The following is a 26622-nucleotide window of genomic DNA, read 5'->3' as shown; positions in this document are numbered from 1 at the left end:
CTTTGTCTTTTCGTCCGTGTGTCGGTTAAGCTCTCCGCCGTCATGGAGAACATCAGTCCGTCCCTTTACTCGACGACGCCACGCCTCGACCTGCGCCGGCTCGCTGCTTCATCCCACAACGACGCGGCAAGGATGCTCATTAGTCCACCGCCGGAGGAGGAGCTCAGGATGAGCAGGGTACGTGCATTACGCCGTCGGTCGTTGTCGGCTTTACTCAACTTTCTCTTCAGAATACGCCAAGGTCGGGCTCGCAAACGAAGAGGAAGAGACAGACGAAGCCGCCGCAACAGTCGACACCAAATCCTAAACCACGGAAACAACTACGAAGTCGCACACCTAGTCCATCACGTATTCGTTCACCATACAAGACAGTTTTGCTACAGTCGCCACACGCAAACAACCCCAATGCCGACTACATTATTCCCACAGCCTACTCCCGCCGACGAAGTACCACTCCCGTTGTCGTTCCTTACGAGCCACCCACCGACATCTTTACCTCACCGCGAGAGGTCGTCGTGTCGCCTGTCATCCGTACACCTAAGCGACGTACAAAACTCGCCGTCACCGTCAAGAAAGAGCCTCCAGTAATCGACCTTTCCGAACCTATGCCCCCACCAAGTCCCACCGATGATCCTTTGCTGCTCAGTGCGCCACCGAAGGAAATTCTACCCCGCAGGTCGGTAACGAAGCCACGCTGGAGTCTTCCACCGTCGTCACCACAGCAGTCAAGTTCTAGTCCACCCAATGAAGCTCCCTCCTACTTCCAGTTCGATCCACCTCCGGACACGTCCTTGGACATGGACGTCGATGAGCCATTCAATAACATCCTCTTTGGAGATAATTTCGGTGGCGATGGCTGGAGCGACAGCGACGATGACGACGTCGAGATGCAAGGTCAGGGCGAATACACAGGCAAATGGAAAATGAAGGTTGTCAAAACCAAGAATGATCCCCCCAGCAGCGCTACCCGAACTAGGATGGAACATTGGGGACGTCCCATTAGTCCTCATCCCTGCAGGAGACAGCGTGTCAGCTGCGTGGTTGAAGAAGAAGACGACGACAATGAGGCCGAAGAACCTGTCATTCTCAAGAAAGCCACCCTGCAGCAACGCCAAAATGACAATGCTCTCTGTGATCCGCTGCCGTCTATTGACGACGACGACAAGGGGGCAGCCGAAAAGAACAAACTTGGACTAATTTCCGTCGGGATCGAGAACGAGGGTCAGGACCCTGACAACAGCCAAGATAACGCGTCCCAGGCGATGCAGATTAACCAGGAGGATCAGGATCAGCAAGAAGAACGTGAGGTCAGGGAGATGTCCATTGGGCCAGACCAAGATGAGCCCTCAGTCGAATCAGCCGCGAGTGAGCCACCCAACAACGATGCAGAAAAGGAGAGCCAGGCCAGGGAAATGTTAATTGAAAGAGACGTTCCCGCTCCTCCAGAACCCGTCGTCGAACCTGTTCCTGCCACGGTTAGTGTTTCCGAAGAGCGCCATGTTGAACCTGAAATTCCAGTCGCGGAAATGGGTCCTAATTCAACACCGGTAGAGGAGGACCCTGATGTTGAGGACCAAGTTGACGAAGCAATGGATGATTCTGATACTAGCGACGAGGAGATTGATATGGGTGTCATCAAGATCACCAGTAGCGATCCTCGGGCTGCTGCGCGGGCAGCCGCCATCCTCAAACAGGTTGGTGAAGTTATAAGCTGGCGCTGTTTTCGTATTCTAACAGGACTTATTAGCATGATTACGAATGTTATACAAAGGCCAAATTACTCATGAAGGAACGCGATAGAAAGAGACGACGTAAGACCATGGATGGAGGCATTGCGAAGAGCTCACCCGTACGCTTGGGAGGTGCATTCGTGACTCCGGTCAAGGGTCGCAGGAGAGAAACGCTAGGTGGAGTTATTGGAGATCGGGTGTACATTCCTGGAAGCCCCGTCATGACTTTAGAAGGTCTCTTGCAACAAGCAGAGGTGCAGGTCGCGAGCGCGAAGAAGCCTACTTCCAGCAAATTATCAACAGAGGAGCCATCAGCCACTGCTAAGCTATCAAATGTCTGGACCAAGGACGAGTGGAAGCTGCTGGACATGTGCTTCACGGAGGAGAGATACGAGGTTGGGGGTGGGAACATTATGGCTGAAGTCGATGATGTGGACATTGATGCTGTCGTATGGCGATTTTTGGAATTGACGCCTGATGGCCGGTGGACCAGGTCCGTGTTTCTCACCCTGCTTGTTTTCCCGCCCGTTTGCTTATTATATCATTCACAGGGACGAGCTGGAACACAGGTCACGGGCGATAGCGAAGAAGCAGCGCTCTGGGAATGCTGCTCCACCTCTGACCCCGCGGGCGAGTCCAGTAGAGTGGGAGTCACCCGCGACGACCAATCCGTTAGAGAGATGGGGTCGTCGGGCAAGCATGGACGTCCCGGACTTTACTCCTTTGGGGAGGAGAGCGATGCCTCCTGCACGAGTTAGGAAGTCTCAGGCTGCGCTCAAGATGCCGACTCCATCCTTCAGGTTGCCGGAACCTATCTCGACGGGAGCTCTTTTCCAGACTTTGGATCGTCAAACGGTGGAGAAGTCACCAAGGAAGGTTCCGCCGTTACTTTTCGCTCCACGATACTCGCATTTGCTGGAGGAGGCACAGGCGGTTAGTCGGGTGCCGCCCAAGCCCGAGGTCGTGGCTGAACAGGAACAGGAACAACAGAAAATGATCGAAGACGAGTCTGCGGATAACAGTATTGACGAATCGGCAAATGCGAGCACGGATCAATCGGTGACCGACGCCAGTATCGACGAAAGCGTAGACGATAGCAGAGAAGAAGCGTTTCCCCAAACTCCGGCATATAAACGACTTGATGCTCCTGTGGCTGCGCCGCGTACGAGCATTGGTGGCCGGGTCAAAGGATTCCTATTTTCCTACCTTCCGACGATGAACAAGACGGCGCCTGTTTCCAAGCGTTCTAACCCCTTCCTGGGCAAGAACCAGCTCCCACTTCCACCGCTTGAACTGCTCGAGAAACCTCGCGGACCTATTACGACACCGGTTCGCGAGCCTGCGCCCAAGCAGAAGCATCCCAAGGAGCTGGTGGACTTGAATCATATTCCGATCAAACCAAAGTCGATGATACCGAAGAGGATACCGCCAAAGAGACTGGTGGAACTGACTCACGTCAGCCCAGAGAAGCCGGCTGAACCTGTCCGTGTGAGGCAACGGACGAGTAGTGGAGGGAGTGTCAAGGATCTTGTAAAGGGCTTCGAGGCGATGGAGAAAGAAAAGAAGACGACTGGCGCGGGTGAGTTGAGAAGGGTGAGAAGTGTTAATGATACGCGATCTAGGGTTCAGACGCAAGCGCGACCCAAATGGAGGCCTTGAAGGTCCAGTTTTTCGCATTTTGTATGAGTTATGGATGTTATGATAGAATGGCTAAGTAAAGATTTATGATATATGCCCAAGCTTTCTTGTGTTTATTATACTGTATATATGCTGTGTTAACAGTTGTTGATTTTACTCTTCCGCTTTGCGCAACGCCTACGGTTTCATGAAAAATCTAATGTATTGAGATGGGTACGCGTAATGTAAATGCAATAGACGTCCTTTACTTCGCAGGGGGGGCAGAAGACTGGCCTTCCTTACCTTTCTCTTCTTTACCCTTCGGAGGCCCGCCCTTCATTTGGTCGATAGCGTCCCATAGATTGCTGGGCACTTGATCCGCCATCATCTGCCGATCCTGCTCCAGCAATTTGTCGAGCTGTTCTCGGTTTTTCTCTATGTACGCCTGCTCCTCAAGGTAGTTGCGCTGGGCCTCCTTCCTCTTCTGCTCGAGGTAGGTCAACGGTATGGGCTCAGTCTGGCTGCCCAGGCCAAACATAGCGGCAAAAGGATTCGGGGAGCCTTGCTTCTTCTTCTTCCATTCCTCGATGTGCCTCTGCTTTCCCTCTGCCTCCTTCTTGGCGTATTCCAGTGGGATATTCTTCCCCTGGTACGCGGTTATGATGGGACGGACGTCAGCGGGTTTGTAGATGGCTATCGATTCTAGGAAGGGGACCATAGCTACTAGTCCTCGATCGGTTTGGCTTCCGTCCCATTTCGGTAGTATTATTGCGTTTTCTGGATGGGTGGAGACATGCTCTGGGTTTGTATCGAGAACGACAACTTTTGATAAATCGCGATTAAGATATGATAAGTCCTAGGTAGGGTTATTAACGGTCATCCTGTCATTGTGTCGATCCCTACCTTCACGACATGCCCGTTCAATGACCTGGTGGCTTCTCGGTGGAGACGGTGGGATATGAAAAATCCATACTTGTCAAGTTTATCGAGTATGGGTGCGGCCGTCTGCGGAAGGTTGTTGGCAAGGTAGCCTGAAGGAGTAACCAAAACGCACATAAAGATGTTGAGTAGTAAATATTACCACCTCATAAAATTGCGAGATGTAAGCAAGGAAATAGTCCACACCCGGTCGTTTTGCGGTTCGCCATCCATGTTGACGCTAGGGATTGGATTTTAGAAGAAAGGCGATAAAGACACCAAATGAACAAGACGCACGTCCCATATCGAAGTAACTAATAGGTCGTCGATGGATACTATTAGTGTATACGGTTTTTGGTGCGGGGCTGGATATGGGGGAGGTAAAAGTTCGGGCCATGCAGGTTCACTGAAGTACTGGTACGATGAGAAGAATTGTCAGAGTTGACTTGATATCAGCTAGCAGCACGCATACCCCCAGCATATACTTGAACCGCGCCTTCGTTCTTCCCCATCGTGTCGAAGGAGCATTTTCAGAAGTCTAAAGAGGGTTTATTGAGAGTGATGGACGGATGTGCCAGCCACGTACCAATCTTTTGTCTTTCAATTCATCCTCGCTCCAGTCTCTCGACATGTACGCGACATTAAATCCGAACAGTACCGCCAAAAGAACTGCTGAGATCCTTCCCACCTGTTTCCGCTGAGCCTCTGCAGATGTCACTGAGTCCCTGCACCGTGCACCGGTCCGCCGAGGTTCTTCCTGTTCTTCTGTTGGCAAAATATCAAGGCTGGGGAATGAGCTGGAAGTCGGCTGAGGCTGCTCTTGTACATCTTTCTGTGGAGGCTTCGGGGGCGCTGGGGGTATCTGGGATATACATCGTGCGGCATATCCGACGGAACGTCGCGCAATGGGCCGCGAAAGAAGAGCGAACATGAGGGTGAATACAAGGAAAATATTCCAGATCTGTGTATGACCATATTTGTCTCGGAAGCTGTCGGCATAGCGGGCATAACACGCCACCGTTATGCGTGACGTGACGGTCCGTGAGGACCCTGCGAAAAATCGACGCGTCTCTCTTTCTTACCTACCACCCACCACCCAAACGCGTCTTTTCCCTTCCCGCCTACCATGCTCGAGGCAAAACTCCAGGAAGCCAGCGTTCTCAAGAAACTGCTAGATGGTGAGTTCTCCTCGATATCGCCGTTTGACGCGACTGCTGACCCTTCTTGCAGCTATCAAAGAACTCGTCACTGACGCCAACTTTGAGTGCAATGAGGAGGGCATCAACCTCCAGGCGATGGACAACTCACATGTCGCGCTCGTCGCGGTGTTGCTCGAGGCCCCTGGCTTCAAGCGGTACAGATGCGACCGACCAATGCCTCTGGGCGTGAACCTTGCCAGCCTCACCAAGGTCCTCAAATGCGCAAAGGACGATGATGAGTGTACAATCAAGGCTGCTGATGAGGCCGACGTGCTGAATCTGGTATACGAAGCCAAACGTAAGTGGCTGACACGTTCTGCCTCCTTTGCTGCGTGCTGACATAGACTGGCAGACACGGACCGCATAGCGGAATATGACATGAAACTGATGGACATTGACTCTGACACGCTTGGGATACCAGAAACCGACTATGACGCGCGCGTGACAATGGCGTCCACTGAGTTTGGCAGGATCGTGAGGGACCTGTCTTTGCTCGGTGAAAGTGTGCGGATCGAAGTCAGCAAGGAAGGTGTGAGGTTCGCCAGCGACGGAGAAGCCGCCAATGGGAGCGTGCTTTTGAAGCCTACAGAAGGTGTTGGCAAAGTGCCGAAGAAGGATGAAGACGCCGAGGAGGAACAAGGCGAGGAAGAGGCAAACGACGATAATGAGGATGAGGATGAAGCCGAGGACGGAAAGAAGATTAAGAAAGAGAAGACCAAGGTAAAGAAAGAGAAGGATACCGAAGATGTGGAGATGGACGGTGAAGAGGAAAATGACAATGAAAATTTCAAGCCCGAGGGAGACGACGATGAAGAGAAGGACTCTGATGATGAGGAGAGCGGGAAGAAGAGAAAGAAAAAGGTTCGTCGAGTCATGCTCATCTGCATTCCACCCCATTGACTCGCGCTGGCCATCAGCAAGCGAACGGGGCGAGCAGCAAGAAAGCCAAGACCGTGGCATCATCTTCGAAAGGAAAGGGGAAGAAGAAGGAAAAGGATGACGACAAAGACTTTGAAGGCGTCATCATTGAGTTGAACCAACACGTCTCACTGACGTTCTCGCTCAAGTACTTGGTCAACTTTTCCAAGAGCCAAAGTTTGTGCGCGAAGGTACAGCTGATGATGAGCAATGATGTACCACTACTGGTGAGCTGCTCCAAGTTTCCTTTTATTCCGGATTGAACTGAATATCACGAATTGCAGGTGTCTTATGAGTTCGGGCAGGGGCACATCCGGTACTACCTCGCACCAAAGATCGGAGATGATTGAACGTGGACATCTTCAAAAATTTCAATCTATCTATCATAGTGTCTTCTCTTTTCTCTTCGCCTATGTTGTGTTATACAGTATTTCTGTCTGGTTGCCGCAATAACAGTGTTTTGTGTCTCATCTAGCTGTTGGTTTGATCTTTGCTCGCTAGTAATGTTGCTTTATGTGCAAGGGAAGAATCGCTTTATCATATACACAGGTCATACGAACTTAGACAGAATTTATGCTTGGTCTATGCTGGTTTCAATAATTCCATCTGTACATACTTATCTTTCCAGATGCACGTTCTCCCATTCAGAAAGGGTCGGGTTTGTTGCGTTACGGAGATAACTGGCATATAAAGACAATATGATGAATTCGGAGCTGCAAGTCACAAGACTGAGATCGTCTAAGATGGAGCAGTGAAACTACAGCTACACCATACAACGTTCCGGCCTTCCTTCAGATGCAATTAGACATGCGAGCTGTTGTGGTGAGCCGAGTGGCTCGGGGCAGTACTGTTGTTCGGGGTAGTACTGTTGCTCGGGGCAGCACTGTTACGGGGGACACAGAGCCTCTATAGACACAAAAATACAGGTTAGCAGACGTCTGGACGAATCAGCAACCATGGCTCAGGCTCACATCACCAATCTGCAAATTGTCGCATTCGATACCAGGGTTGGCAGCCTCAAGTCGGGAGACAGAGATCCCTCCTTCGGTGGCGATATCGAAACAGGTGTCGCCGGAGACGACAATATGGGTGTATCCTGGGGTTCCGTCATCGCACTCAGCTTTGACACCTGTGGCAGGGAATGAGTAGGAAAACAGACGCGGTTATGAAGGAACGTACTGGCACTCATGGCCGCAACCGCGATGAAAACAATGGAGATGAAAGCACGAGAGAACATGTTCGAATGTAGCTTTTGGTGCTGGAATGCATAGGATGGTTGGATGGTCCTTTTATATGCAGTCGAAAGTATCAGAAAACCCTTTTGTGACACCGACAGGAGTTAGTTCTGTTTCATTGTCGCTCCGTGGTAGTCGCACTGAAGGTTAATGTTCGTAAGCTAGAATCGAGGTCAGATTCTTGAGCCCCGGTTTGTGCTGCGATCAGCATGGGCGAACTCGAGTTGGAACTAGAAGCGTTGTACTGAAAATAGTCGCTCTGATAGTATTTGCCTAGCATGCAAAGTGTGTCTCAAGACATTGTTTGAAACATGGACTCCCCGAGGACGATAACATATTGCACTAGTAAGGACAGAAAATTTTTCGAACGCTGGTGAATATCCGGTTGGTGTAAACTTGCGTGGTGGAGCCATACACAAAAATTTCTTTCAATTCGGTGAGCGACTTCGGAACTTCACCAGATAACCAAGATATCCATGTTCAGAAAGTGCTTTGAACACGCTGGGGCTGGAAGAACCTGTTCTGGACTTGAAGGGATCGAAGTCGGGTGTGTAAGGAAAGGGACCGGGCCGTCCGGCCAGCCCTGTCACGTTACCGTTTGCGCTTACTCTTTTCGAAGTTCGTTCTTTGTTCTTGGCCTTTGAGTCGACTACAGATACCGCCAACCACCCTTCAAACTGCAAATTCTCATCTATATCTGTTGTCCTCAGGATTTTATCAGTAATGACTTAACTACTGTCGCTCTGGAACCACTAGCCATCCATGGCGATGTTGCACTGTCTTCTAGCAAACGGCCGGATGTTTGATTGTGTGTCCCTTCTATAAGAATTTTCGTTACTCTTTAGAGCCTTACTTTCAAAGCTTTGATTACCCAGCATCACTGGTACATCGTCGACTATTGAACACAGTCACCACGACTTGCGATCTGGAGGCAAACTCGATATCTTTGGCCGGTTCTTTGTTCAGCCCCGGGTCCGGACTTTCATGAAAAAAAAAAAACCATCATTTCTTAGCGCGCCGTTTCCATCTTACGGGGCTTGGGACTATAGTCGAAGGCGGTTAACAAACCGTATGTGCTCAGCTCCAAAGCGGTGGAGCTTCGGAGAACTCTGTGCTAAAAGTATTGGAATATGATTTAACTGCCCGGTACCATGAAAATATCTGCTAGTTGAAACACCTAATGTTCTTCTAGCGCAGAGACCACTTCTCCCATTTTGATCGCAGCGCTCGGGAACCCCGCTTTTTTTCTTTGTCCTCAAGTTTGTTAGACACTAGTGGGAGTCACAAATCCGACTACCACGGGTGACACTGAAATGTGTGGGTTACGATTTTATTATACTCCGGATGTGCAGACTCTGGGATCTGGAAGTGTATAAAGGTGAACCTGGCTCGTTGAACATTTCCAGCACTCAAAGCTACATCCAAACATGTTCGCTCGTGCTTTCGTTCTCATCGCCTTTATCGCCGCCACCGCCATGGGTGCCAGTACGTTCCTAGCCACCAACCCAATTTTTGTTCACTCAAAACTTCCTTCACTTAGGCATCAAATCCACGTGTGACGATGGAACACCGGGATACACCCACATTGTCGTCGCCAAAGACACTTGCTCTGCTATCGCTGCGCAGGGCGGTATCAGCGTCTCCCGCCTTGAGGCGGCTAACCCTGGTATCAACTGCGACAATCTGCACATTGGGGAGGTGAGTCGTAACAATCAACTCGGTAGGATAGAATGATAACATGTGGTGTTCACAGAGGATCTGCGTTCCCCGTAATACTTAGTCTACCAGCTCTCATGTTACTGTTCAGCCGTAGTTTCACTGCTCCACCACTGGACTGAGCTCCTAGAGTCGTGACTTATTGCTTGGATATAAATTGCACCATGCTTTTCCAATACTCTTGGTTCAAGTGAATATGAATTCGCTTCCTAATCGTGTCGGATTAGGATGGTATTATTTTTATCTCCTGGAAATAGGTAGTCAGGTATGTCAATTTGAAGGTGTACTTATCATCACAAAGATGACTGTTACCTCAGCGTAATAACACCTGGCGAGTCTCACCAAGGATTTGGGTGAACCATTGTCTTCAAGAACATCATTCAGGAAACAGGCGACACGGATGGATCATAAACATGAGTTCTCATACCAACGCTAATCCTCGACTTGATGTTCACCCAAGCATATTTAATCCAGATACTTGCTGAGGTTGAGCCCCGAGCTTGCCTCGAGTTCTTCGATATCACAAGGGCACCATTGCCAGTTCTTTCCTTTCGATTTCAACATCCCTGGTACCCACACTCCATACTCTCCCACCGGTGCCATTCGGAAAACAGCCCCCGCCAATGAAAAGTCGCGCATCATTGTCCACCAGGACTCATCCTGCGCAAGCGCCGCCGGGCAGGTTTCATCTTCATGGATAAGAGGGATTGCGGTGAAGATCGGTAGAGGGTGTCCATTCCTGACAATGGAGACTATAGGTGTCTAGTGAGTTCGGTTTTCACAGAGAGGATAATCCTTACAGCAACAGTAGAAATACCCAATAATTTTGTCATTGGGCCTCTCGGCTTTGTCTTGCGCCTCGGCTTCATCGACCTCGAGCATACGTCCCATTTTATGCACGTGCGGTGGTCCCCTCACCTGAAAGGTCGTTGCTAGGATTTTCTGTTCCTGATCCGTCGTTTGTAACGTCGAGCATGACGAAGAAGGCATCGTTTCGTCGATCAAACGCGTTTCGACGGATGTACCAGGTGATCATCGCAATCATCTCATAACGATGAGTCTCGACCCAGTCTTCGACTAGACGGCGCTGTTGATTGTAATAATCATCAACGGTATCTACGCCAGCTTGCACTTGCTTGCAGAAGCTTCTGTGCAAACGCCAGTGTGCCCTTTGATGTTCCTTACACTGGCCCATCGGTAAATAACAATTAGACAAAGGATCAGCTTATGCCACTCACGCAGTAGCGCACCCTCTTGCAGCCCCCACAGAGGCTCATTGGAGGCTCTTCGGGTTTCCGGTGCCTAAGGCAGTGGACACATCCCTCGGAAACATTTCGAGTGAAGTCAGCTTTACCGTTTTGGCGTTTGAAAACGAACTGTTGGTTGATATAACGTCCCATAGTAAGGTTGTAGTGCGTTGGAAGTAAAGGTATCGGTCCTGTAACTTGAAATATTAATAGAAGAGAACAAAAACAAGCTAATTTCATATTGAAGACCGCACCTCTTTTAGGTAAGTTCCTCCTCCCTTCCCCCTGTGAGTAACTGTGGTTCAATTGTTCTAGGCCAATATAAACTCATCGTAATGGTGGGAAAGAACAACTCCCTCATATCGAACCTACTTTTTTTTATTATCAGTGCGTCCAATTTGGCTCTATGTCGATTAGGCACCTAACTGCACTGATCAAGCCACCCCAACACACGTAATAATTACGCTCTCGCGTTTGACCGAGTCAGTCGTACTGCTTGGAGGCTCTACGTGTAGGCTGATAAACGCTGTTAAAGATGAAAGCATGATCCTCCGTCCTAGCGTGAGCTTTTCATGTGCTTGAATTATCTGATTCAGTGGTAGTATTCCCGTCTAATAATTATCTTTTTTATGGACTTCATGCTCTGAACTTGATTTCTCTCATCTCTTTCGACTGAGTCTAGTTTCCGCGAAACCTTTGGTTCCAGTTAAATATTCACCGCCCGCCTCTTTGGACGAAAGAACCACAAACAAACCTTCTTGCTACTGGAGATAACTCTCGGGATAATAAAGGTATGGTGGAAACTGGAAGCCCATCTTCTGACATTGTTAGCAGGTTTATTCATGTCGAATTATGGTGTGTTATTCTTTTTCTGTCTTCTTTCTGTTAGTTCATCCATGCATTTTACCTCATGTTCGAAGCAGCGTAGGAAATCCATGAACGGCCAGACCGTACGAGCAACGGCGCTAATACTGAACACTGGGGTGCTAGTATGATTCGAATGGCCTTACACGAAGTTCTTCATTCTTTGGTAACGAAGTTAAGTATAGTCTTTCGTTGACCATTTCATCTTACCGCTATAGTAGAGGTCCTCGGTCTTAGAGGCAGGCCCTCGTGTTAGCAGGAAGGCCAGGCCAGTGCACTATCGCTGATTTTAGAGACCTCGAGACCTCGGATGTCTTGCTCATTGCTTTAAGATTCCATTAATCTCTTGCACATGAAAATTCCCAACCCAAAACCATGACTAACGAGATCACTACTCAATACGATATCGGCCATCTGGGCACAAGGGATCGAAGTTTGAACCCCCCGATATCAGTACTCTTTTGACGAACGCAAGCATCTAATTGCAAGTGCATCTACTAATATCTGATTACCGTTTTCCCAGAGAGTTAGCACACATACACACACTACTACCGGCGACACTAGCTACTACATTGGATGCCGTCACCCCGTTACAGGGTATCTTACCTTTTCATTTCATCTCGAGAGGGAAAGGCCACCGTAGCGAAGTCCTAGAGAAGTCTCCTGGTCTGTCGGATATCACTCAGGCTTGGCCTTTGTGAAGGCGGTCCATATCTATCAATGTTCTGCTCCAAAAAGAGCAGACAGCGAGGCGTGTTGACAATTGGGTACGGCAGCATACATTTCTAGCTGATGTCACTTTCCTCGTAGATTGCTTCAGTTGGCGGTGCCCTCTAGTTTTGTCACTGGAAAACCTAACGAACTTTGCTTCAATCTTGGTCTAGTACCTCTAATTTATCGCCTGACCTCTTCTAGAAGCCTCACAATACCATGCACCATTGCGTCTGTCATCTTCCTGTCACCGTTTTCTCCCCGATTGCAAGTGTGCCTTTATTCATGACAGTTTCCGGGGTGTATACAGTCCCGGACGCACCGGACTGTATACGTGCTTAGGTGTGGGTTCTCAGTTACGTTGGCGAAGACGACTGTGGCTGAATTGAACGTACGAATACTGATCCATATTCTCCGACTTGGGAGGGATTCATGTAAGTCTAAGTAGTACTTATGCGACAATGAAAGAGCCTATACCCCATGAGGAGAGATTTTGGATTTTATTATTAATCAATCACACGATCCAACGAGACTACTTCTAAATCTCTATATAGGTGCAATGAGCGAGTCAAATGCTCCAGCGACGGGAAAGAACGTCACGAAACGTCGTATACCCTAAAGGACTGAGTCGTATCAAAAGAAGGGAGTTCGTGAGCGTGGAGCAAGAATTTGTCTTTCTGCAGCAATACCATCTACTTGTCAACAATCTCGATACCCGAATCACTAGCGGTTGTGTCGATGAATACAGGTCGCATCTGCGCCAATCCATAGGCATTCTTGTAGAAGATGACATCACCCTCATCTTCAACGAACTAGTAGGAACATCAGTTAGAAAAGCGAACGGAGATCTACATTTTAAGCAGTACCTTGCATTCCTTGTAGACACGGTACACCTCGGCCCAGCCACCAGGGCGGCCATCCAATCGGGTATGTCCGTTTGTCCGAAGCTTCTTCTTGAGCGCAGCGCTCGCTTCCCAACTGAAATCCGGGACCGTCAATTCATCATACATCAAGTCATTCCATAAATAACTCACGCGCTGTAGTGGGGTATTTTGCTCGCTACATGATGGAGGATGTGTGTCTCCGAGATGCCGTGAGTAGCATGAGCACCGATCCAACCCATGACACTGCCCAAGTCACCGAGCAGGTTACGATCCAAGGTAGCTAGAGCACCCCGAGGGAAGGTGAACTCAGGTGCACGGTAATGCGGAAGAAGAGGATCAGTGTGCTGGAGGAAGGTGATCAAAACAAGCCAGTGGTTGACCCTGCACTTAATCTATCAATGGCGTTGATGAAAAACAATGAAAAGATCCAAACCAGAGATACGGAACGAGATAAAGGCGGAAAACGGTTGGCAGACCCCAGTTATGGATCGAAAAGCCGAGAGCAACCAGCCAAAGACAGATACCAATGTTCGACCAGATAATCTGGTTGTAATGGTGAGTACCGAACATCGGAGCATTGGGGTTGAAGTCTATTCAGTGAATATGGGTTAACTGAATACATGATGGTTGCGACAGGACGCACGGTTCGTTGTACCCTTGGGATACCTTTTTTGGCCAGAAGCATTTTTGATCAGATACATCCACCAACCGCCGAACTGATCGAACAATTAAATGAAAAAGTAACATCTGAAGATATCGGAATGCTTACCAAGTAACTAGCCGCACCCATCATAGCTCCGATAGGAGAATCTCCTAGGGCTTCCCACATCTCCCGCTTGACCTCCTCGGTGACCCGCGAACCAAGCAAGTCCTCCTTAGCACAATCCAATGGCTTGAGCCCCACCTCCGAGCGCGTCGAAGGCACGAAGACCTGATCCTGGGTCATATGACCAGTGGATGCATGATGCTTTGCATGGGTGATCCGCCACGCTTGGTACGGAACGCCAAGTCTGTTGAAACGGAACAATCGAAGTCAGAAAAAGAACTTCAGGGGCCACACCACGTGCTCAAAGATTTTTTTTCCTCCATTGAGGAAGGACTTTGACAACGGACATGGAGAAAGGTCGACCCACCCTGAATGCAAGACCCAACCAACTGCAGTGTTGACCGCCTTGGAATCGGAGAATGCTTGGTGTCCGCATTCGTGCGCAATGACCCAGAGACCTGTTGCGAAGAGTCCCGTCCAGAAGCCATATAACGCCCAGATAGAGAAACGCGCGAGGGGATAGAGAGCTGGGTGGGGCAACGTGATGGCGTCTGGGTTGACAAGGGAGTCGGCATACGTCGCTAACGTGTAGAAGGCCGCAATAACGATCAGGTCCCAGACACTGTATTGTTCAATGTTAGTTGCAACGAACAAAAGATGCCAAGACAAACGTACATGTAGACGGACGACCTTAGCGCCGACCGCTTGTGGCAGTGAGCGCTGTAATTCTTCAATGAGTACCACTATTCAAACGAGTCTCGACACGACAACTCACGGAATTGCACTCAATAAATCCTTGACCGTGAAGTCGGGCACCACGAAGGTCTCCTGTTCGACGACGGTATCTGCAGCGTCGGGCGTCATGGCGGTCGATGGAAAAGGCCTCGCTCTAATCTAAAAAACCAGAGGCGTAGGAAAAGGCGATTCTAAAGGAAGAGAGGAAACGGAAGGATGGTAGAGGAAAGAAAGACAGGAGCGTTTGATTTCAAGTTTGGGGTTTCTTATGGGGAATACGGCGGAATTCCGGATTTTGCCGGCAAAATTTTAGTATTATTGGGGACCAAATTGGCCCCTGCAAAATATATTTGGCCGGGCCAACCCAGAAAGCTCCATTTCTGATACTCCTACACGCTTTACAATAAAATGGTACGATAAATTGTATATGGGTTGCCCCGAGGCGTTCACCCTCATCGAATGACTCTAAGCTGCTCTGCGACCCCTTCCAAAAATGCAAAGCCATCCTATCAGCGAAGTCGTGAGATACGGCGACAGGAAAATGTCACTATATGCGTGCGTACCTTTGTTACAGTCCGTCCGTTGCTTCGGTTCGTAACTCTACCAAAGTCTTCTACCATAGCAGCAAGCTGTTTGTTGGTAGAAACTACGCCCACTTCACGGCGTAGCCGCGCTACGATCCCCAGTTTTGCGAGCATAGGCTCCCGATTTTGGTGGACATTTTGCGACCTTGATCTTGATGTTCTTCAATAGAGATGTTCGGATTGGACATCGATCAATACCGCGAATGATGTGGTTAATGTGGCGCTTACCTTAATGGAGTCACGTCAAATACAGATGGATCCTCGAGCTGCTTATACAACGCGTCAAGAAACGCAAATCCTTCTTTGGTTAGACTGCGGGAAGTGTAAGATTTTAAGACACGCGAGAACTCGAAGACAATATCGGATAACGTCGCGTTATCAGTGGCGGCTAACGCTTTCTTCGTGAGTTTATTCAGTCTCTGGGCCTTTGGTGCGGCAAGGTTGGCGGTGTCATCTTCTGAATCGCTACTGATGACAATACAACGATCAGGTTCGGGTTTCTGAGCATCATGTCTGGCTTTTTGAACTGCGTTGTCAATGTTGCGTCTGTCACCAAGAACGACGCGGTCTCCAAGGTTGAGATTTCCTAGGCCGTTCAATATCTGCTCCATTTCTTCTGGTGCTGGTGCAGCACTACGACGAGGAGCACGAACGACTCTAGGTGTGGGAGGCTGCAATAATGCGTGCCTGTCAGCTGGGCTCATCAAGATCGCAGTTGCGCGTGTGCTCACCGGCCATATGAAGTCGTCGCTTGGCGGGAAACCCTGTGAAATAGCGAGCTCCCTGAATTCATTTATCCACTTCCCATAATCAGGACACTCCATGAATTTTAACCGGCGACAATATCTCAAGAATTCTTCGAATTCTGAGGGCATTCCTTGACAGAGATCTTCAGGACGGGCGGTTCTCTTCATTTTCTTCAACCGCTCATGTGCGTCGTCTGTCTTCGGGATGCCATTACGTGTCCAAGGCAGACCGCGAGGTGTGAGTAAGTGAATAAACATCAAAGCGGCTGCTTCCATGTCATCGCGCCGCGAAGGGACTAGAAACACTTCAGTGTCAGGTCAGAAGGACAATTGATTCACTGGCTGACCCTTTCCGCGGCAGTGAACACCAACAGAACTGCTCGCAAAGATAAATGGAAGTAATATCGAAAACAGTGGCATTTTCGCACCTAAACCAGTAGTTCCCGATGAAGTCTCGCTTTTCTTTGCTTTCAGGTATATGACGGTGGGTGCGCGGATCAATGTAACGTTTCGAGAAACCAAAATCAATCATATAGATCGTGGTCTCGTTGGGCGGAAGGCCGACGGTGCAGTTAGCTAGCTGGATATCTCGATGAAGAATGCCTCGAGAATGCATGAACTCCAGCCGTGCTATCTAGATATATTTAAGATGATAAGGACACAGGAGAGGTGGTCCCGACATACCACTTGCATGGCGATACAACAAGCACTTCTCAGGTCCATCATTTCCTTCCCACTCTTACGATACAAGCTGTCCAGACTGGATCCGAGAAGATCGATGGCAAGGTAATCCCACTTTCCTTCCACGCCAGCTGCCCAGAGGGTAGGCATACCCTTTCCGCCTTGCAAGGAAGGGTAGAAATGCCGTTCGTATCGGTTGGTTGGACACTCATGATTCACGTCCTGGACCTTGAGGGCGACAACCTCGCCGTTGTGGATGTTCTGAGCGCGCCAAATCGAGCCTGGATACACAGGTATGTACATATGGGAGAATATGGGTGCGTTGTCACACACCTGAGTATCCCGAGCCGAGATTCTCTCCTAGCCACCAGTTCCCGATGATATTTGGTGGACGCGCAGCCATTCGTGGAATTAGATTCGCGTCTTCGTTGATGCTATGATGGACTTGGATAGGCTGTCGATTTGCGTAGATATCGCGGCTGCTGAGAGGGGCCTGGAGTCAGTAATTTCCTTCAACTTTGCAGAAATCTTCACAACAATTGCAGTACCAGTCAGTGCAGGAGAAATACACGTATGGCAACGATAGGATGTGAATAGCAGGCGAATGTCGTGGTGATTGTTTGATTTCCGATCCCGAGTTGGAGTTGGACGCGTAGTCACGTGGTGGCACGCGTCGCAATTGTGGCTGTGTAGACTCAATTGTCCTGTTGTTTCTGGATCAACATGTCGACGGCTTTGGATGAGGAATCCTCGATGAGAAGCCTTCTGAACGTTGAGCCGAGTTTTCGCTACAACTTTGCTACATTTCTGCACCGATTCTCCGTCGGATGGCCGACTTGATGAGCACGTAAGGATGTCCTGTCGAGCTCACCGCACCACGATGCTGCCGCGCTGGCATTCTTTTGCGCCGGATTGACATTTGTTGTCAAAACTATACGCCTGCGAAGATGCTGCGGTAATTGCAGTTCCAGTCTGGATTGAACGTGCAGCTTGAGGCAGCGTTAAACTTTCGTTAGATGACGTTTGTGGGTTGGTCTGGTCTGTATCGTTTAATGTAAGTCTCCGGTTATCGCTACTGCTTCAATGTTCTGACTATCACGCCGCCTCTTCTAGGTGCTCCGGACCCTTCCGAGGCCCATCGGGCTCTGATTGGGAGAACAGGGACCGTGTGCATCGCTGTTGGTATCATTGGTGCCAGGCAGGCCTCTTGTAGTTATCGGGGAAGCAACATAATATATGTATACCTGTGTGTGTTATGGTCTGGAACGACGGAGACCTGACCGTCGCTTACCGTATTCAATTGTCGTCATCAATTGTCACAGCCGAGACCAATAATCGTCACCGAGCCCTGCTTCGGTGCTTCCGTGTTCTATTTAGCCCGGATCCGTATATAACCCAGAGACAAACGGTGTTCATCGCCATTCTCACTCTTTCAACTCTACCATCATGTCCTCATCAACAGACACTGCTTCCCAAGCCGAGATCAACCGCCTCAAGCTCGAGCTTCAGGCGCTCAAGGTCGAGGATGGCTCAGAACAGATTATGTAGGTCAATACCTACTCGCTAGGCTGGCACAATTAGGCGTCACGGTCAGTTCGCTATCGTCCTTATCGTCGCGTCCCTCACCCTGCGATAAAGTCCATGTTCGGCCTACCTGGAGATTTCAACCTGGGCTTCTTGGTGAGACACCCATATTTCGTTTGATAGGTTCGGTATACGAGCTGCGCGGTATCTAGGATCTGGTGGAGGACCATCCTACCATCGATTGGGTCGGTAACTGGTACGCATCTTTCCGTTCTCGCAAACGACTCCTGACCTGACCTATTCCATCTGATAGTAATGAACTCAACGCGGCTTATGCTGCCGACGGATTTGGCCGCGTGAAAGAACAGAGTATTGGGGTCATATTGACGACGTGAGGGTTCTATTACCGCTATCGCGACGCGCCGTTCCCAATATCATATTTATAGGTTTGGTGTTGGAGAACTGTCAGCGACCAATGGTATTGCAGGAGGTACGCTCTTCCACAGCGAATTTGGGAGTCTAGCCTCACCATTATTTAGCTTTCTCCGAGATGGTTCCTGTCCTTCATATTGCTGGCGTCCCTAGCACTATGCAACAAAAGACTAAACCGATGCTCCATCATACTCTCGGTGATGGAAGGTGAGTCCCCTGACCACTTCGACTGTCATGTGGCTAACCCCGTGTAGATATGACGCATATATGAAGGTTGCTGAGCAGTTCAGTGTAGCCCAGGCGTACCTCACCAATCCTGCCACCGCCGCGGTCGAAATCGATAATCTCCTAACTGAATGTATGACAAAGGTAACGTTATATAGTCATATTTCTCTGGTTATAAAGTCTTACCCGGTAATTTAAAGGCCCGCCCTGTTTACCTGACCCTGCCAACGGATATCGTATATGATAAAATATCGTCAGCGCGTCTTAAAATACCTCTGTCCGGTATTCCGCCGCCGAATGAGCCTGAAAGTTGAGGCGTTTGTATTGGACAAGATCGAGGAACTCGTAAAAGCGGCGGATGGTAACGTGGTTATCCTCCTCGACGCGTGTGTTGTCAGGCATCACGCGCGCAAAGAGACGAAGGAGCTGGTTAGGAAGACCGGGTTCCCCGTATACGCTGCACCTATGGGAAAGACAGCTATAAATGAGAGCTGGGAACGTTTCGGGGGTGTGAGTATACTCTGGCCTGTGTAGTCGCACGCACGCACTAACATTGCGTCATAGATTTATGTTGGATCCATCAGTCACCCTGAGATCAAGGAGAAGATTGAGTCGGCGAAACTCATTTTATCCCTTGGTAGCTTGAAGAGTGACTACAACAGTGGCAATTTCACGTATAGGATCCCCACTGCGCGCACTGTTGAGGTATGCATTCTTTTACCTTTTATTGCATGGTGTATTCATGCTTCTATAGTTACATTCGTCGTGGACCAAAGTTCAATATTCTGATCATCCGGGCATCGGCATGAAAGATCTACTTCCTAAGTTGACCAGTAGACTTGAAGCCTACAAGAGTGCAGCACTAAGATACGATGTTCCGCCTTTCCGTGCGGTCGTACCTCAGGAAGACGACAATATTATCTCCCAATCTTGGTTTTGGCCCACGATGGCCAAATTCTTTAGGCCCAAGGATGTTATCGTCGCAGAAACTGGTAAGTATCACCTTTTCGCGTATCCATTCTTGACTTACTGTTTGTTTTCAGGTACCTCGAATTTCGGTATTTTGGACGTGCCATTGCCAAACGATTCGATTTTGCTTAACCAGGTCTTCTGGGGAAGTATCGGTTGGTCCGTTGGTGAGTCTCAGTCCGTTCTGGAATCTTCGGCAGTAATGATGACATTGTTACAGGAAGCTGTCTCGGGGCTGCGTTGGCTGCAAAGGACAAGGACCTCGGTCGTGTCGTTCTCTTTGTCGGTGATGGTAGTCTGTGGGTACTTGTCTGATCTTGTTTGGATCAAACGTTGACTGTAATCTCTTAGTCAACTTACAGCGCAAGAGCTCTCAACTATGATTCGCAAAGACCTCAAGCCTATCATCTTTGTTTTGAATAACAGTGGCTATACCATCGAACGGTATATCCATGGAGAAACACGGTTAGTATCTTTTTCTCTCTTCGTCTGTGCGCAGCTTAAGCAAACAATTCCAGAAAATACAATGACATCACGAACTGGAAATGGACGTCACTTCTTGAAACTCTAGGTGACCTCGACGGGACGCGCTCAAAGTCCTATACTACTAACACCAAGGAGGAGTTGTCGAATCTTCTGGACGATTCAGAGTTTGCTAGCGCCAACAAGATCCAGCTTGTCGAGGTCGTAATGCCTATGCACGATGCTCCTCGAGCACTGAAGGTCCAAGCCGAATTGAGTGGCAAGACCAACGCTTACACCAAGTAAAGGACAAACTTCGTATGCTTTCTTTGACGATAGATATCTTGTTTTAAACGATGATTGGCAAATTACCTCACTGGTTGTACTTTTTGGTTATTAGATATATAGACTCTTGCAAATGAAATGAACAAATGCTGCTTTCTTTCAAAGAATTTATGTTCTACATCATATTATTCAGATGTTTGCACAAATACTACAAGAACCACCATCAGCACTACATCATACAGATTGTCCATTATATCCCGCTTGCTAGCACACCGTTACAGACTCGACTTTGATGGAAAGATCTCCTTTAAGAAAGCATCATTGTCGGGTGCCCTACCCAAAAAGTCCTAATAGAAATCGTACTCAGCATCTATTAAATCGAGACAATGATGAACCAAAACAAACCTTCAAAGAATCGAGCTCTTCTCGGCCTCCGCCAGCACGTAATATCTTGTCACGGTAGCGTTTGCCCCGGGCAGGATCGAGCGGGTCAGCTTTGAATACAGTAGCTGCAGTAATAGTCCAGAGTGGGTACATGAGGCATCTAAATCATGATGATCACGCACCATACATGTCCGCTGCGAACACCAACGAGTACGTGTACCTAACGATGCATCAGCAACGTGCTTGCCCTCAAAATTAATTGAATACCCATACCCGTAGTACCCTGCATCGTAGCCCCCTGTAATGTGTCCGAAAGTGCCTAGAACCATGTTTAGCCGAAGAGGGGCGAAGCTAAACTGCATGCAAGGTACCTTGTCCAGGGCATGGTTTACCGGCCTTGACTAGCGAGATGGACTCCCTGAGTTCGTTCCAGAGATTTGTATAGTCCGCGTCCTCTGATTGATCATCGCAAAATGATGAGTCCGAGGATTCGTACATTGCAATATGCACCCCCACCTTGGTCCGTGTGTACTTTGATATCGAATTTGGCGAAAAAGAGCTGTCGAAGGTAGAATAGGCCAACATTGACGTACCGACTAGATGAAGAGGATTAATGGAGTGAAATATACGCAGTTATGATCAGACCTTTTGATAAGTTTGTCAATAAGCTCAGGTGACAGAGGTTCACCGGTCTTATAATGACTAGACATCTTTTGCAGAACCTTGGGTTCCCAGCACCAGTTCTCCAACATCTGAGAAGGCGCCTCAACGAAATCCCGCGCCACACTACAGATAATTAATTACTGCACATCGTTAAACCGGGCAAGACGAACCTTGTGCCATGGAACCTCGAGAATTTGGTTCGGCTCAGCAGGCCGTGGAAGACATGTCCCATCTCGTGGAAGAAAGTGACAACATCGTCGTGCCTCATGATTGCGGGCTTATCCGGTGTCGGCTTTGCAAGGTTAGCAACCATCGCAGCGAGGGGGTACTTCCTTGAACCATCGGGAAGGTCATAACCGGGAAGCAGAGGCCACACAGCTGCGTGTGAATACTTGGAGGCTGTCGGACATGAATCTCAGGGGCTTTTGAAGTGGCTGCACACATACCACGCGGGAAAAGGTCAAGGTAGCAATACCCAACGAAATCAGACTCGTCTTTAGCGTTCTTTTCCCAGACAGCAAACTGCTGGACGTCTGATAGATCGTCAGCCTCCTGTCTTAGAAAAAATGATTGTCCTTACCTGGATGCCAAGTTGAACCGCCTTTGATCTCCTCGAATTGAACACCTAGTAGATTCTGGTAGATGGAGAGGATGGTGGGGATGACAACGGAGACAGGGAAGTACTCCTTGACAAGCGAGTCATCGAGATCGAGTGTCTTCTCAATAAACATTCGATCATAGTATCTGTAGTCCCAAACATAAAACTCCCCGTCGAAGGGAATACCAGTTTCCTCGTGTTCCTGCTTCTTCAGAGCGAGGAGGGTTTCTTTGTCCTTCAATCCGACAGGTCGAAGCTTTTGCTCCAAATCGTCAAGGAACTACGGAAAAGGTTAGCTTCAAAGTAGATAAACAACTGTATTAACCTTTTGTGCGTTGTCTGCGGTTTTGACCATCTTCACTTCGGTGATGTAGTCGGCCCAGGTCTTGTAGCCCAGGAGCGAGGTAATCTTACGGCGCAGCTCTAGCGCCTTGGTCAGTAGAGGTACGTTGATCGAAAGTCGTGATTCATGGCCTTCTTGAGCTCGTTGACGCGTCGTCGGGTTCTTCGCATATTTGAACTAAAAAGACATATATCAAATCGCGTTTGCATAGATGCAACTATACATACGACAGGGAATATATCAGGGGTCTTGTAAGTGACGTCGTATACTTCCTTCGAACCTTCCGAACGCTTGGTATATCCGGAAATCACGTCCGAAGGTACACCGTCAAGCTCCTCGAGAGTGAACGAGATGACGCTCTACAAAGGAGTCAGGATAAGCGTGAAACGAGATGGAACGACTTACATTCTCCTCATTGAAGTTTTTCTGGACCAGCCAATGAGTAAAGGCACTAGAACATGGCATAAGTAACTTACGCTGAAATCCAAGCAAACCTTGGATAGCTCCTTTTTGAGGTCCATTAGTTCGGCTCGCTCTTTGTCAGGTAAAGCAAGACCAGCGCGTGTCCCTTCCAGAACCTAGAGCCTATAAGAGTACAGCGGTTTGACGAGGCAGGATAACTAACCATCTTCTCTATGAGCCTTTGTTCTTCCGGAGACAACTTGTCCCAAGCACCAGATTCCTTGATATTCTTCTCCGCAGCCACTTTAGCGTGGAAGACGTCCAGACGCATAGATGATTCAACACCGTAGTCGCGAACGATAGATTCAGCATCATTGGAAGCGTCCCGAAGTTCTTTGGATGGAGAAACATTCTGGTAGAAAGACAGAGGCTCTACGACAGTATCGAATGCAGTTTCTGCCTCTGCCAAAGGAAGCTGAAGCGAGATCAATACTTGGCCCAATCGAACATAGCACGATCCTTACAAAAACCTAACCAAAGTTGAGATATCAAGGATAAGTCCAAGGCCAGGAACTACATACCGATTTGAAATCAGCCTCCTTGGCTGACACACTGCCGACCTTGTCCATTGCTGCACGATCCTTTTCGATAGCTTCCTTGGTAATGCTCAGTATCTGCTCTGGGGTATGGTCCCATGTTGGAGGCGCCTGAGGAGGAGTAAGAGACATTGACGAAGTGAATGGGGTAGAGAAGAGAGAAGTGCTGTATAACCTAAAGAGAGTGTTCAGCGTGACTCTCCGGAAATCTCCACAACCTGATCGACAGCTGGTGGCGACGAGCCCAACAGCCAGTGCTCCTCCCCATCCCAATGTCCGTTTTGAGTACAGAGGCGGTGGCAGGAGCCGAGAATATCGACCGAGATGTCGAACAGACATCTACCATGCAGAGGAAAGAAAACTGTCGATCATCCCGGTCGGCACTTTATCTTATCAATAATATTCTGTCATCACTATTACTCAGTGTTCCCCGTCAGCAAAATGGCACGAATATACTTGTATGCTTCCCGGCTAAGTACTATTAAGTTGAATAAATAAAGCTATCTATAAAAGTAGTGCTTGGCCCAATACTTGGCGAACGTAGATCAAAGTCCCAGGGAACAAAAAGCGCAGTTAACCAGCCACCTTAACACCAGTTGGGCTATCATCTTCATCGTCGACCTCATCTTCCCCATCAGCCTCTTCTTCGACGTCGTGCACCGATCCGTGCCCCGTCGCAAATCTGCCTGCGCTACCCGCAGCATCACGACGGTCATCATCTCGCTGTATTTCATCACGCATGACTTTCACATCTTGATCAACCTTGGCTGCAACACGATCGATTCCAGCTTCTGCGAGGGACACACGGGCACGATGCTTGGCAAGATGCGCTGACCGTCTCGGAGGACGCTTGAGCCGGCGACGAGCAACCTATACACCCCGGAAAATAAGCGATACGTTCGGAAAACATAAACAGTGACGCTGACCATCACCGGTACTGAACATTTCTGATAAGCAAACAGTTTTAGTGCGTTGAATACCGGTATTAGTCAAAAACACACCTGAATGAGATAATTGGATGTGGATCCGAGAAGAATCCTAGGAACGTGTTGGGTCAGAACGGATAAAAAGATAAGGTATGGGGAAGGCATACCCCTTAAGTTGTCCCACCCCACGAGATCCTACAATCATCATTATAGGCTCGAAATGGTCCACGATATCTTAACTATAGTCAACCCTTGCTCAACAGCTACCTGCTTACGCCTTACCTAACAACATATGTCTAGAGTTCTTAGCGTGCCATGCCTGGCAGCGCACAGTAACATTCAACTTGGTGCGTTGCAATAAACCCGTGGCCTGACGGGCGAGAATATAAGCTAAACCTTGTCTCTGGAAATGAAGATACAGGTTAGCAGCCATGATATATATCATAGTGAATAGCTTACCTCTTGCTGACTTCTCAATTTGATAGCACGGTCAGCCGCATTGGGGATAGCTGGATCCACTAAAAGAAGGCAAAAGATAAGCTCGATAATCGCACATCATTGCCGCTAGGATCGACGTACCCTTGCTTTCGTTTTCGACCACCGTAACGATCAGCATTTCATCGCCATCTCGGATCACAGTACCAATACCCCATTCAACTGCATACCGACTCTCCTCACTCATGTCGCTAGCAACTACGTAGCGTTTCGGCCGTCGGCCATCGAGCATTGCTTCGGGATCGCCTTGGGTGATGGTTATGGTACAACGATCCCTTTGGAACACAGGACGCGACGTCTGGAGTGGAGGAGGCTCGTGTTTCACTGACTTTCTCCGCCTGGGATTCCGCCTGCCTTTGATAGATCCTCCAACACTGCGTCCGTAGTTCAAGGTGCTGGGGAAGTACGGTTCAGGAGGGACAACGACGTTAACACCTTCTCCAAGAGGGTCAGGGTCCACATCTATTTCGTCTCCACCAGGGAGAGTTGTATCTCCAACAGCAGGCTCAATGAAGGCATTACGCTCGGTATTGCGCTCAGTCACAGGATCAAACATATCATCGTCGGTCCAGTCGTCATCTTCGGTCTCCCCGTCGTCACCAACGGTGTCATCACCGGAGTCATCAGCGTCAGTCAATACGAATGCATTACGGGGACGGATACTCGAGGCCGAATCTGACAAGTCAACATCAGATTGTCCGAGAGGGAGGGGCTGCGGAGTTGGCGATGTCTCTCGATGTCGAAAACGACGGAAGGAGAACGGGGATTGAGAACGTGCACGAGATTGACTTCGAGACGGTGGCTCTGAGGCGGCAGGAGTCTGAGAAGCGGAACGCACGTTCATCATCTTGGAAAGCGTCCGCCCTCTCTCCTTGTCCTCCTTCTTTTCCTTCTCCTTCTCTTCGACCATGCTGTTCAAGCTCGAATTCGTATTCGTTCGAGTGAGTGACAATGAAGACAGTCCCCCAATCATGGAGCTGAAGGCCATACGACCGAAAGAACCAGACTTCAGAGAGCTGTCGGCAGTCTTGGGTGATGTATGCGCAGATTGTTGCGCCGAATTTGTTCGTTCTAGGGCGTTGGCGATGAGCTGCGAGGCCTCATTGTCGAGATGCTGTGATTTGGAATAAGATGTAAGTAAAGGTGATGCAGACCATCTGCGTGGCGTAGAAGGACGAGAATGGGGTGGTGTCTCGATGACATGCGCCTCGGGCGAAGCACCGTTGCCACCGCAAGACGAATTCACGGACGATGCCATGAATGATGGTGGTGAAGTCATGGAAAGCTCGACGCCCTCAGTGGGTACAGGTAGGCCAGCGCTGCTGCTTGGTCGACTAGAATGCCCAGCACTGCTGCCTGGTCGACTAGATTGCCCAGCGCTGCTGCTCGGCCGACTGCCTGGAGTGTATTTCGCATACCAGCTACGCCTTTTGCTTTCTGTAGTGGACATGCTTTGTGCGGTACCGGTGCCCCGAGTGAAACACTCAGCCAAGAAAATCAGGAAATCAGCATACCTGTACAAACAACTTCTGGGTCTTGGCGGTGTCCTATAGCATCTTTTGTGAGGTAACGCGATGGCTTGGCAGATGGTATACGTACACTAGTCATCGATAATCGGAGTACCTGGTGTCAATATCGTCCTGGATTCAGGTAACAGCGGCAAGAATGAGAAAAAAAGGCGGGTCGTCACTGTCTCTGGCAAGGTGACAGGCCGAGTCTAAATTCATTTCCCCTTATCATGGGTGCACAGCCACCGGTCCCGGTAAG

At 49.1% G+C, this 26622-nt stretch overlaps 11 protein-coding genes across 11 annotated transcripts; 4 read left to right on the top strand and 7 right to left on the bottom strand.

Annotated features, from left to right (window-relative positions):
* Positions 1-8: 8 nt before the first annotated feature.
* Positions 9-3621, top strand: EV420DRAFT_1059154 (uncharacterized protein). Its single transcript, XM_060465568.1, has 4 exons — positions 9-177; positions 231-1694; positions 1748-2223; positions 2282-3621. Exons 1-4 carry the CDS (start codon positions 43-45, stop codon positions 3387-3389), a joined length of 3183 nt encoding a protein of 1060 aa, XP_060335815.1. The 5' UTR covers positions 9-42; the 3' UTR covers positions 3390-3621.
* EV420DRAFT_1059135 (import inner membrane translocase subunit tim-50) lies at positions 3501-5224 on the bottom strand. Its single transcript, XM_060465567.1, has 6 exons — positions 4852-5224; positions 4738-4803; positions 4563-4679; positions 4402-4506; positions 4251-4352; positions 3501-4203 (listed from the first exon to the last, which is right to left on the bottom strand). Exons 1-6 carry the CDS (start codon positions 5194-5196, stop codon positions 3613-3615), a joined length of 1326 nt encoding a protein of 441 aa, XP_060335814.1. The 5' UTR covers positions 5197-5224; the 3' UTR covers positions 3501-3612.
* A 110-nt stretch (positions 5225-5334) lies between these two features.
* On the top strand, positions 5335-7061 carry EV420DRAFT_1303026 (proliferating cell nuclear antigen, N-terminal domain-containing protein). The gene is made up of 5 exons (XM_060468425.1): positions 5335-5443; positions 5496-5762; positions 5817-6325; positions 6382-6609; positions 6667-7061. Exons 1-5 carry the CDS (start codon positions 5392-5394, stop codon positions 6730-6732), a joined length of 1122 nt encoding a protein of 373 aa, XP_060335813.1. The 5' UTR covers positions 5335-5391; the 3' UTR covers positions 6733-7061.
* On the bottom strand, positions 7062-7696 carry EV420DRAFT_1517660 (uncharacterized protein). The gene is made up of 3 exons (XM_060472024.1): positions 7562-7696; positions 7354-7511; positions 7062-7288 (listed from the first exon to the last, which is right to left on the bottom strand). Exons 1-3 carry the CDS (start codon positions 7617-7619, stop codon positions 7184-7186), a joined length of 321 nt encoding a protein of 106 aa, XP_060335812.1. The 5' UTR covers positions 7620-7696; the 3' UTR covers positions 7062-7183.
* A 1348-nt stretch (positions 7697-9044) lies between these two features.
* EV420DRAFT_1638234 (uncharacterized protein) lies at positions 9045-9471 on the top strand (the record flags this gene model as incomplete). The annotated part of the gene is made up of 4 exons (XM_060476810.1): positions 9045-9102; positions 9158-9315; positions 9371-9386; positions 9425-9471. 4 exons carry the CDS (start codon positions 9045-9047, stop codon positions 9469-9471), a joined length of 279 nt encoding a protein of 92 aa, XP_060335811.1.
* Positions 9472-10062: 591 nt separating this feature from the next.
* Positions 10063-11138, bottom strand: EV420DRAFT_1517658 (uncharacterized protein). The gene is made up of 4 exons (XM_060472023.1): positions 10835-11138; positions 10572-10771; positions 10301-10519; positions 10063-10275 (listed from the first exon to the last, which is right to left on the bottom strand). Exons 2-4 carry the CDS (start codon positions 10731-10733, stop codon positions 10096-10098), a joined length of 561 nt encoding a protein of 186 aa, XP_060335810.1. The 5' UTR covers positions 10734-10771; positions 10835-11138; the 3' UTR covers positions 10063-10095.
* Positions 11139-12615: 1477 nt separating this feature from the next.
* Positions 12616-14865, bottom strand: EV420DRAFT_1517634 (fatty acid desaturase-domain-containing protein). The gene is made up of 9 exons (XM_060472022.1): positions 14581-14865; positions 14481-14525; positions 14173-14427; positions 13809-14049; positions 13683-13755; positions 13473-13629; positions 13190-13420; positions 13022-13133; positions 12616-12967 (listed from the first exon to the last, which is right to left on the bottom strand). Exons 1-9 carry the CDS (start codon positions 14667-14669, stop codon positions 12848-12850), a joined length of 1323 nt encoding a protein of 440 aa, XP_060335809.1. The 5' UTR covers positions 14670-14865; the 3' UTR covers positions 12616-12847.
* On the bottom strand, positions 14866-17207 carry EV420DRAFT_1517630 (kinase-like domain-containing protein). Its single transcript, XM_060472021.1, has 8 exons — positions 16885-17207; positions 16555-16832; positions 16299-16504; positions 16218-16246; positions 15856-16166; positions 15353-15795; positions 15104-15284; positions 14866-15046 (listed from the first exon to the last, which is right to left on the bottom strand). Exons 1-8 carry the CDS (start codon positions 16952-16954, stop codon positions 14993-14995), a joined length of 1572 nt encoding a protein of 523 aa, XP_060335808.1. The 5' UTR covers positions 16955-17207; the 3' UTR covers positions 14866-14992.
* Positions 17208-17997: 790 nt separating this feature from the next.
* EV420DRAFT_1627547 (thiamine diphosphate-binding protein) lies at positions 17998-20610 on the top strand (the record flags this gene model as incomplete). Its single annotated transcript, XM_060476039.1, has 16 exons — positions 17998-18095; positions 18119-18140; positions 18190-18231; positions 18288-18331; positions 18389-18466; positions 18522-18565; positions 18615-18714; positions 18762-18876; positions 18933-19014; positions 19043-19242; positions 19297-19437; positions 19487-19724; positions 19776-19868; positions 19922-20000; positions 20053-20166; positions 20220-20610. 16 exons carry the CDS (start codon positions 17998-18000, stop codon positions 20467-20469), a joined length of 1740 nt encoding a protein of 579 aa, XP_060335807.1. The 3' UTR covers positions 20470-20610.
* EV420DRAFT_1517620 (uncharacterized protein) lies at positions 20597-23779 on the bottom strand. The gene is made up of 16 exons (XM_060472020.1): positions 23420-23779; positions 23062-23313; positions 22913-23014; positions 22842-22862; positions 22664-22795; positions 22419-22613; positions 22076-22373; positions 21942-22028; positions 21666-21894; positions 21478-21618; positions 21349-21428; positions 21204-21287; positions 21106-21151; positions 21015-21052; positions 20854-20957; positions 20597-20795 (listed from the first exon to the last, which is right to left on the bottom strand). The coding sequence occupies exons 1-16, from the start codon at positions 23771-23773 to the stop codon at positions 20724-20726; spliced, it is 2235 nt and encodes a 744-aa protein (XP_060335806.1). The 5' UTR covers positions 23774-23779; the 3' UTR covers positions 20597-20723.
* EV420DRAFT_1517614 (uncharacterized protein) lies at positions 23780-26548 on the bottom strand. The gene is made up of 8 exons (XM_060472019.1): positions 26455-26548; positions 24940-26402; positions 24820-24878; positions 24643-24763; positions 24528-24594; positions 24436-24472; positions 24361-24381; positions 23780-24304 (listed from the first exon to the last, which is right to left on the bottom strand). The coding sequence occupies exons 2-8, from the start codon at positions 26303-26305 to the stop codon at positions 24008-24010; spliced, it is 1968 nt and encodes a 655-aa protein (XP_060335805.1). The 5' UTR covers positions 26306-26402; positions 26455-26548; the 3' UTR covers positions 23780-24007.
* Positions 26549-26622: the final 74 nt, after the last annotated feature.

This window comes from Desarmillaria tabescens (genome assembly GCF_030435595.1).
Source record: "Desarmillaria tabescens strain CCBAS 213 chromosome Unknown EV420scaffold_6, whole genome shotgun sequence".
Classification (NCBI taxonomy): domain Eukaryota; kingdom Fungi; phylum Basidiomycota; class Agaricomycetes; order Agaricales; family Physalacriaceae; genus Desarmillaria; species Desarmillaria tabescens.
Note: the sequence above shows the minus strand (reverse complement) of the source record. Positions and strands in the feature narration are given on the sequence as shown.

Coding starts and splice junctions, on each gene's coding strand:
- EV420DRAFT_1059135 (XM_060465567.1), bottom strand. CDS start 5,196: ATGTTCGCTCTTCTTTCGCGGCCCATTGCGCGACGTTCCGTCGGATAT. Junction 4,804..4,851: donor AATTGAAAGACAAAAGATTG/GTACGTGGCTGG, acceptor AACCCTCTTTAG/ACTTCTGAAAATGCTCCTTC. Junction 4,204..4,250: donor TGAACGGGCATGTCGTGAAG/GTAGGGATCGAC, acceptor AACCCTACCTAG/GACTTATCATATCTTAATCG.
- EV420DRAFT_1517630 (XM_060472021.1), bottom strand. CDS start 16,954: ATGGCTGCGCGTCCACCAAATATCATCGGGAACTGGTGGCTAGGAGAG. Junction 16,167..16,217: donor TGTTCACTGCCGCGGAAAGG/GTCAGCCAGTGA, acceptor AAGTGTTTCTAG/TCCCTTCGCGGCGCGATGAC. Junction 15,285..15,352: donor TTTGACGTGACTCCATTAAG/GTAAGCGCCACA, acceptor TCTCTATTGAAG/AACATCAAGATCAAGGTCGC.
- EV420DRAFT_1517660 (XM_060472024.1), bottom strand. CDS start 7,619: ATGTTCTCTCGTGCTTTCATCTCCATTGTTTTCATCGCGGTTGCGGCC. Junction 7,512..7,561: donor GGTTGCGGCCATGAGTGCCA/GTACGTTCCTTC, acceptor TCCCTGCCACAG/GTGTCAAAGCTGAGTGCGAT. Junction 7,289..7,353: donor ACAATTTGCAGATTGGTGAT/GTGAGCCTGAGC, acceptor TTGTGTCTATAG/AGGCTCTGTGTCCCCCGTAA.
- EV420DRAFT_1517620 (XM_060472020.1), bottom strand. CDS start 23,773: ATGTCTGTTCGACATCTCGGTCGATATTCTCGGCTCCTGCCACCGCCT. Junction 22,614..22,663: donor CCCCTGATATATTCCCTGTC/GTATGTATAGTT, acceptor ATGTCTTTTTAG/TTCAAATATGCGAAGAACCC. Junction 21,053..21,105: donor TACGATGCAGGGTACTACGG/GTATGGGTATTC, acceptor ATGCATCGTTAG/GTACACGTACTCGTTGGTGT.
- EV420DRAFT_1517614 (XM_060472019.1), bottom strand. CDS start 26,305: ATGTCCACTACAGAAAGCAAAAGGCGTAGCTGGTATGCGAAATACACT. Junction 24,764..24,819: donor AATTGAGAAGTCAGCAAGAG/GTAAGCTATTCA, acceptor CTTCATTTCCAG/AGACAAGGTTTAGCTTATAT. Junction 24,473..24,527: donor GGGGTGGGACAACTTAAGGG/GTATGCCTTCCC, acceptor ACACGTTCCTAG/GATTCTTCTCGGATCCACAT.
- EV420DRAFT_1059154 (XM_060465568.1), top strand. CDS start 43: ATGGAGAACATCAGTCCGTCCCTTTACTCGACGACGCCACGCCTCGAC. Junction 178..230: donor AGGAGCTCAGGATGAGCAGG/GTACGTGCATTA, acceptor CTTTCTCTTCAG/AATACGCCAAGGTCGGGCTC. Junction 1,695..1,747: donor CAGCCGCCATCCTCAAACAG/GTTGGTGAAGTT, acceptor AGGACTTATTAG/CATGATTACGAATGTTATAC.
- EV420DRAFT_1517658 (XM_060472023.1), bottom strand. CDS start 10,733: ATGGGACGTTATATCAACCAACAGTTCGTTTTCAAACGCCAAAACGGT. Junction 10,520..10,571: donor GCAAGAGGGTGCGCTACTGC/GTGAGTGGCATA, acceptor CCGATGGGCCAG/TGTAAGGAACATCAAAGGGC. Junction 10,276..10,300: donor CCTTCTTCGTCATGCTCGAC/GTTACAAACGAC, acceptor GATCAGGAACAG/AAAATCCTAGCAACGACCTT.
- EV420DRAFT_1517634 (XM_060472022.1), bottom strand. CDS start 14,669: ATGACGCCCGACGCTGCAGATACCGTCGTCGAACAGGAGACCTTCGTG. Junction 13,756..13,808: donor TGGGTGCGGCTAGTTACTTG/GTAAGCATTCCG, acceptor TTGTTCGATCAG/TTCGGCGGTTGGTGGATGTA. Junction 13,421..13,472: donor TATCTCGTTCCGTATCTCTG/GTTTGGATCTTT, acceptor GATTAAGTGCAG/GGTCAACCACTGGCTTGTTT.
- EV420DRAFT_1303026 (XM_060468425.1), top strand. CDS start 5,392: ATGCTCGAGGCAAAACTCCAGGAAGCCAGCGTTCTCAAGAAACTGCTA. Junction 5,444..5,495: donor TCTCAAGAAACTGCTAGATG/GTGAGTTCTCCT, acceptor CCCTTCTTGCAG/CTATCAAAGAACTCGTCACT. Junction 5,763..5,816: donor TCTGGTATACGAAGCCAAAC/GTAAGTGGCTGA, acceptor ATAGACTGGCAG/ACACGGACCGCATAGCGGAA.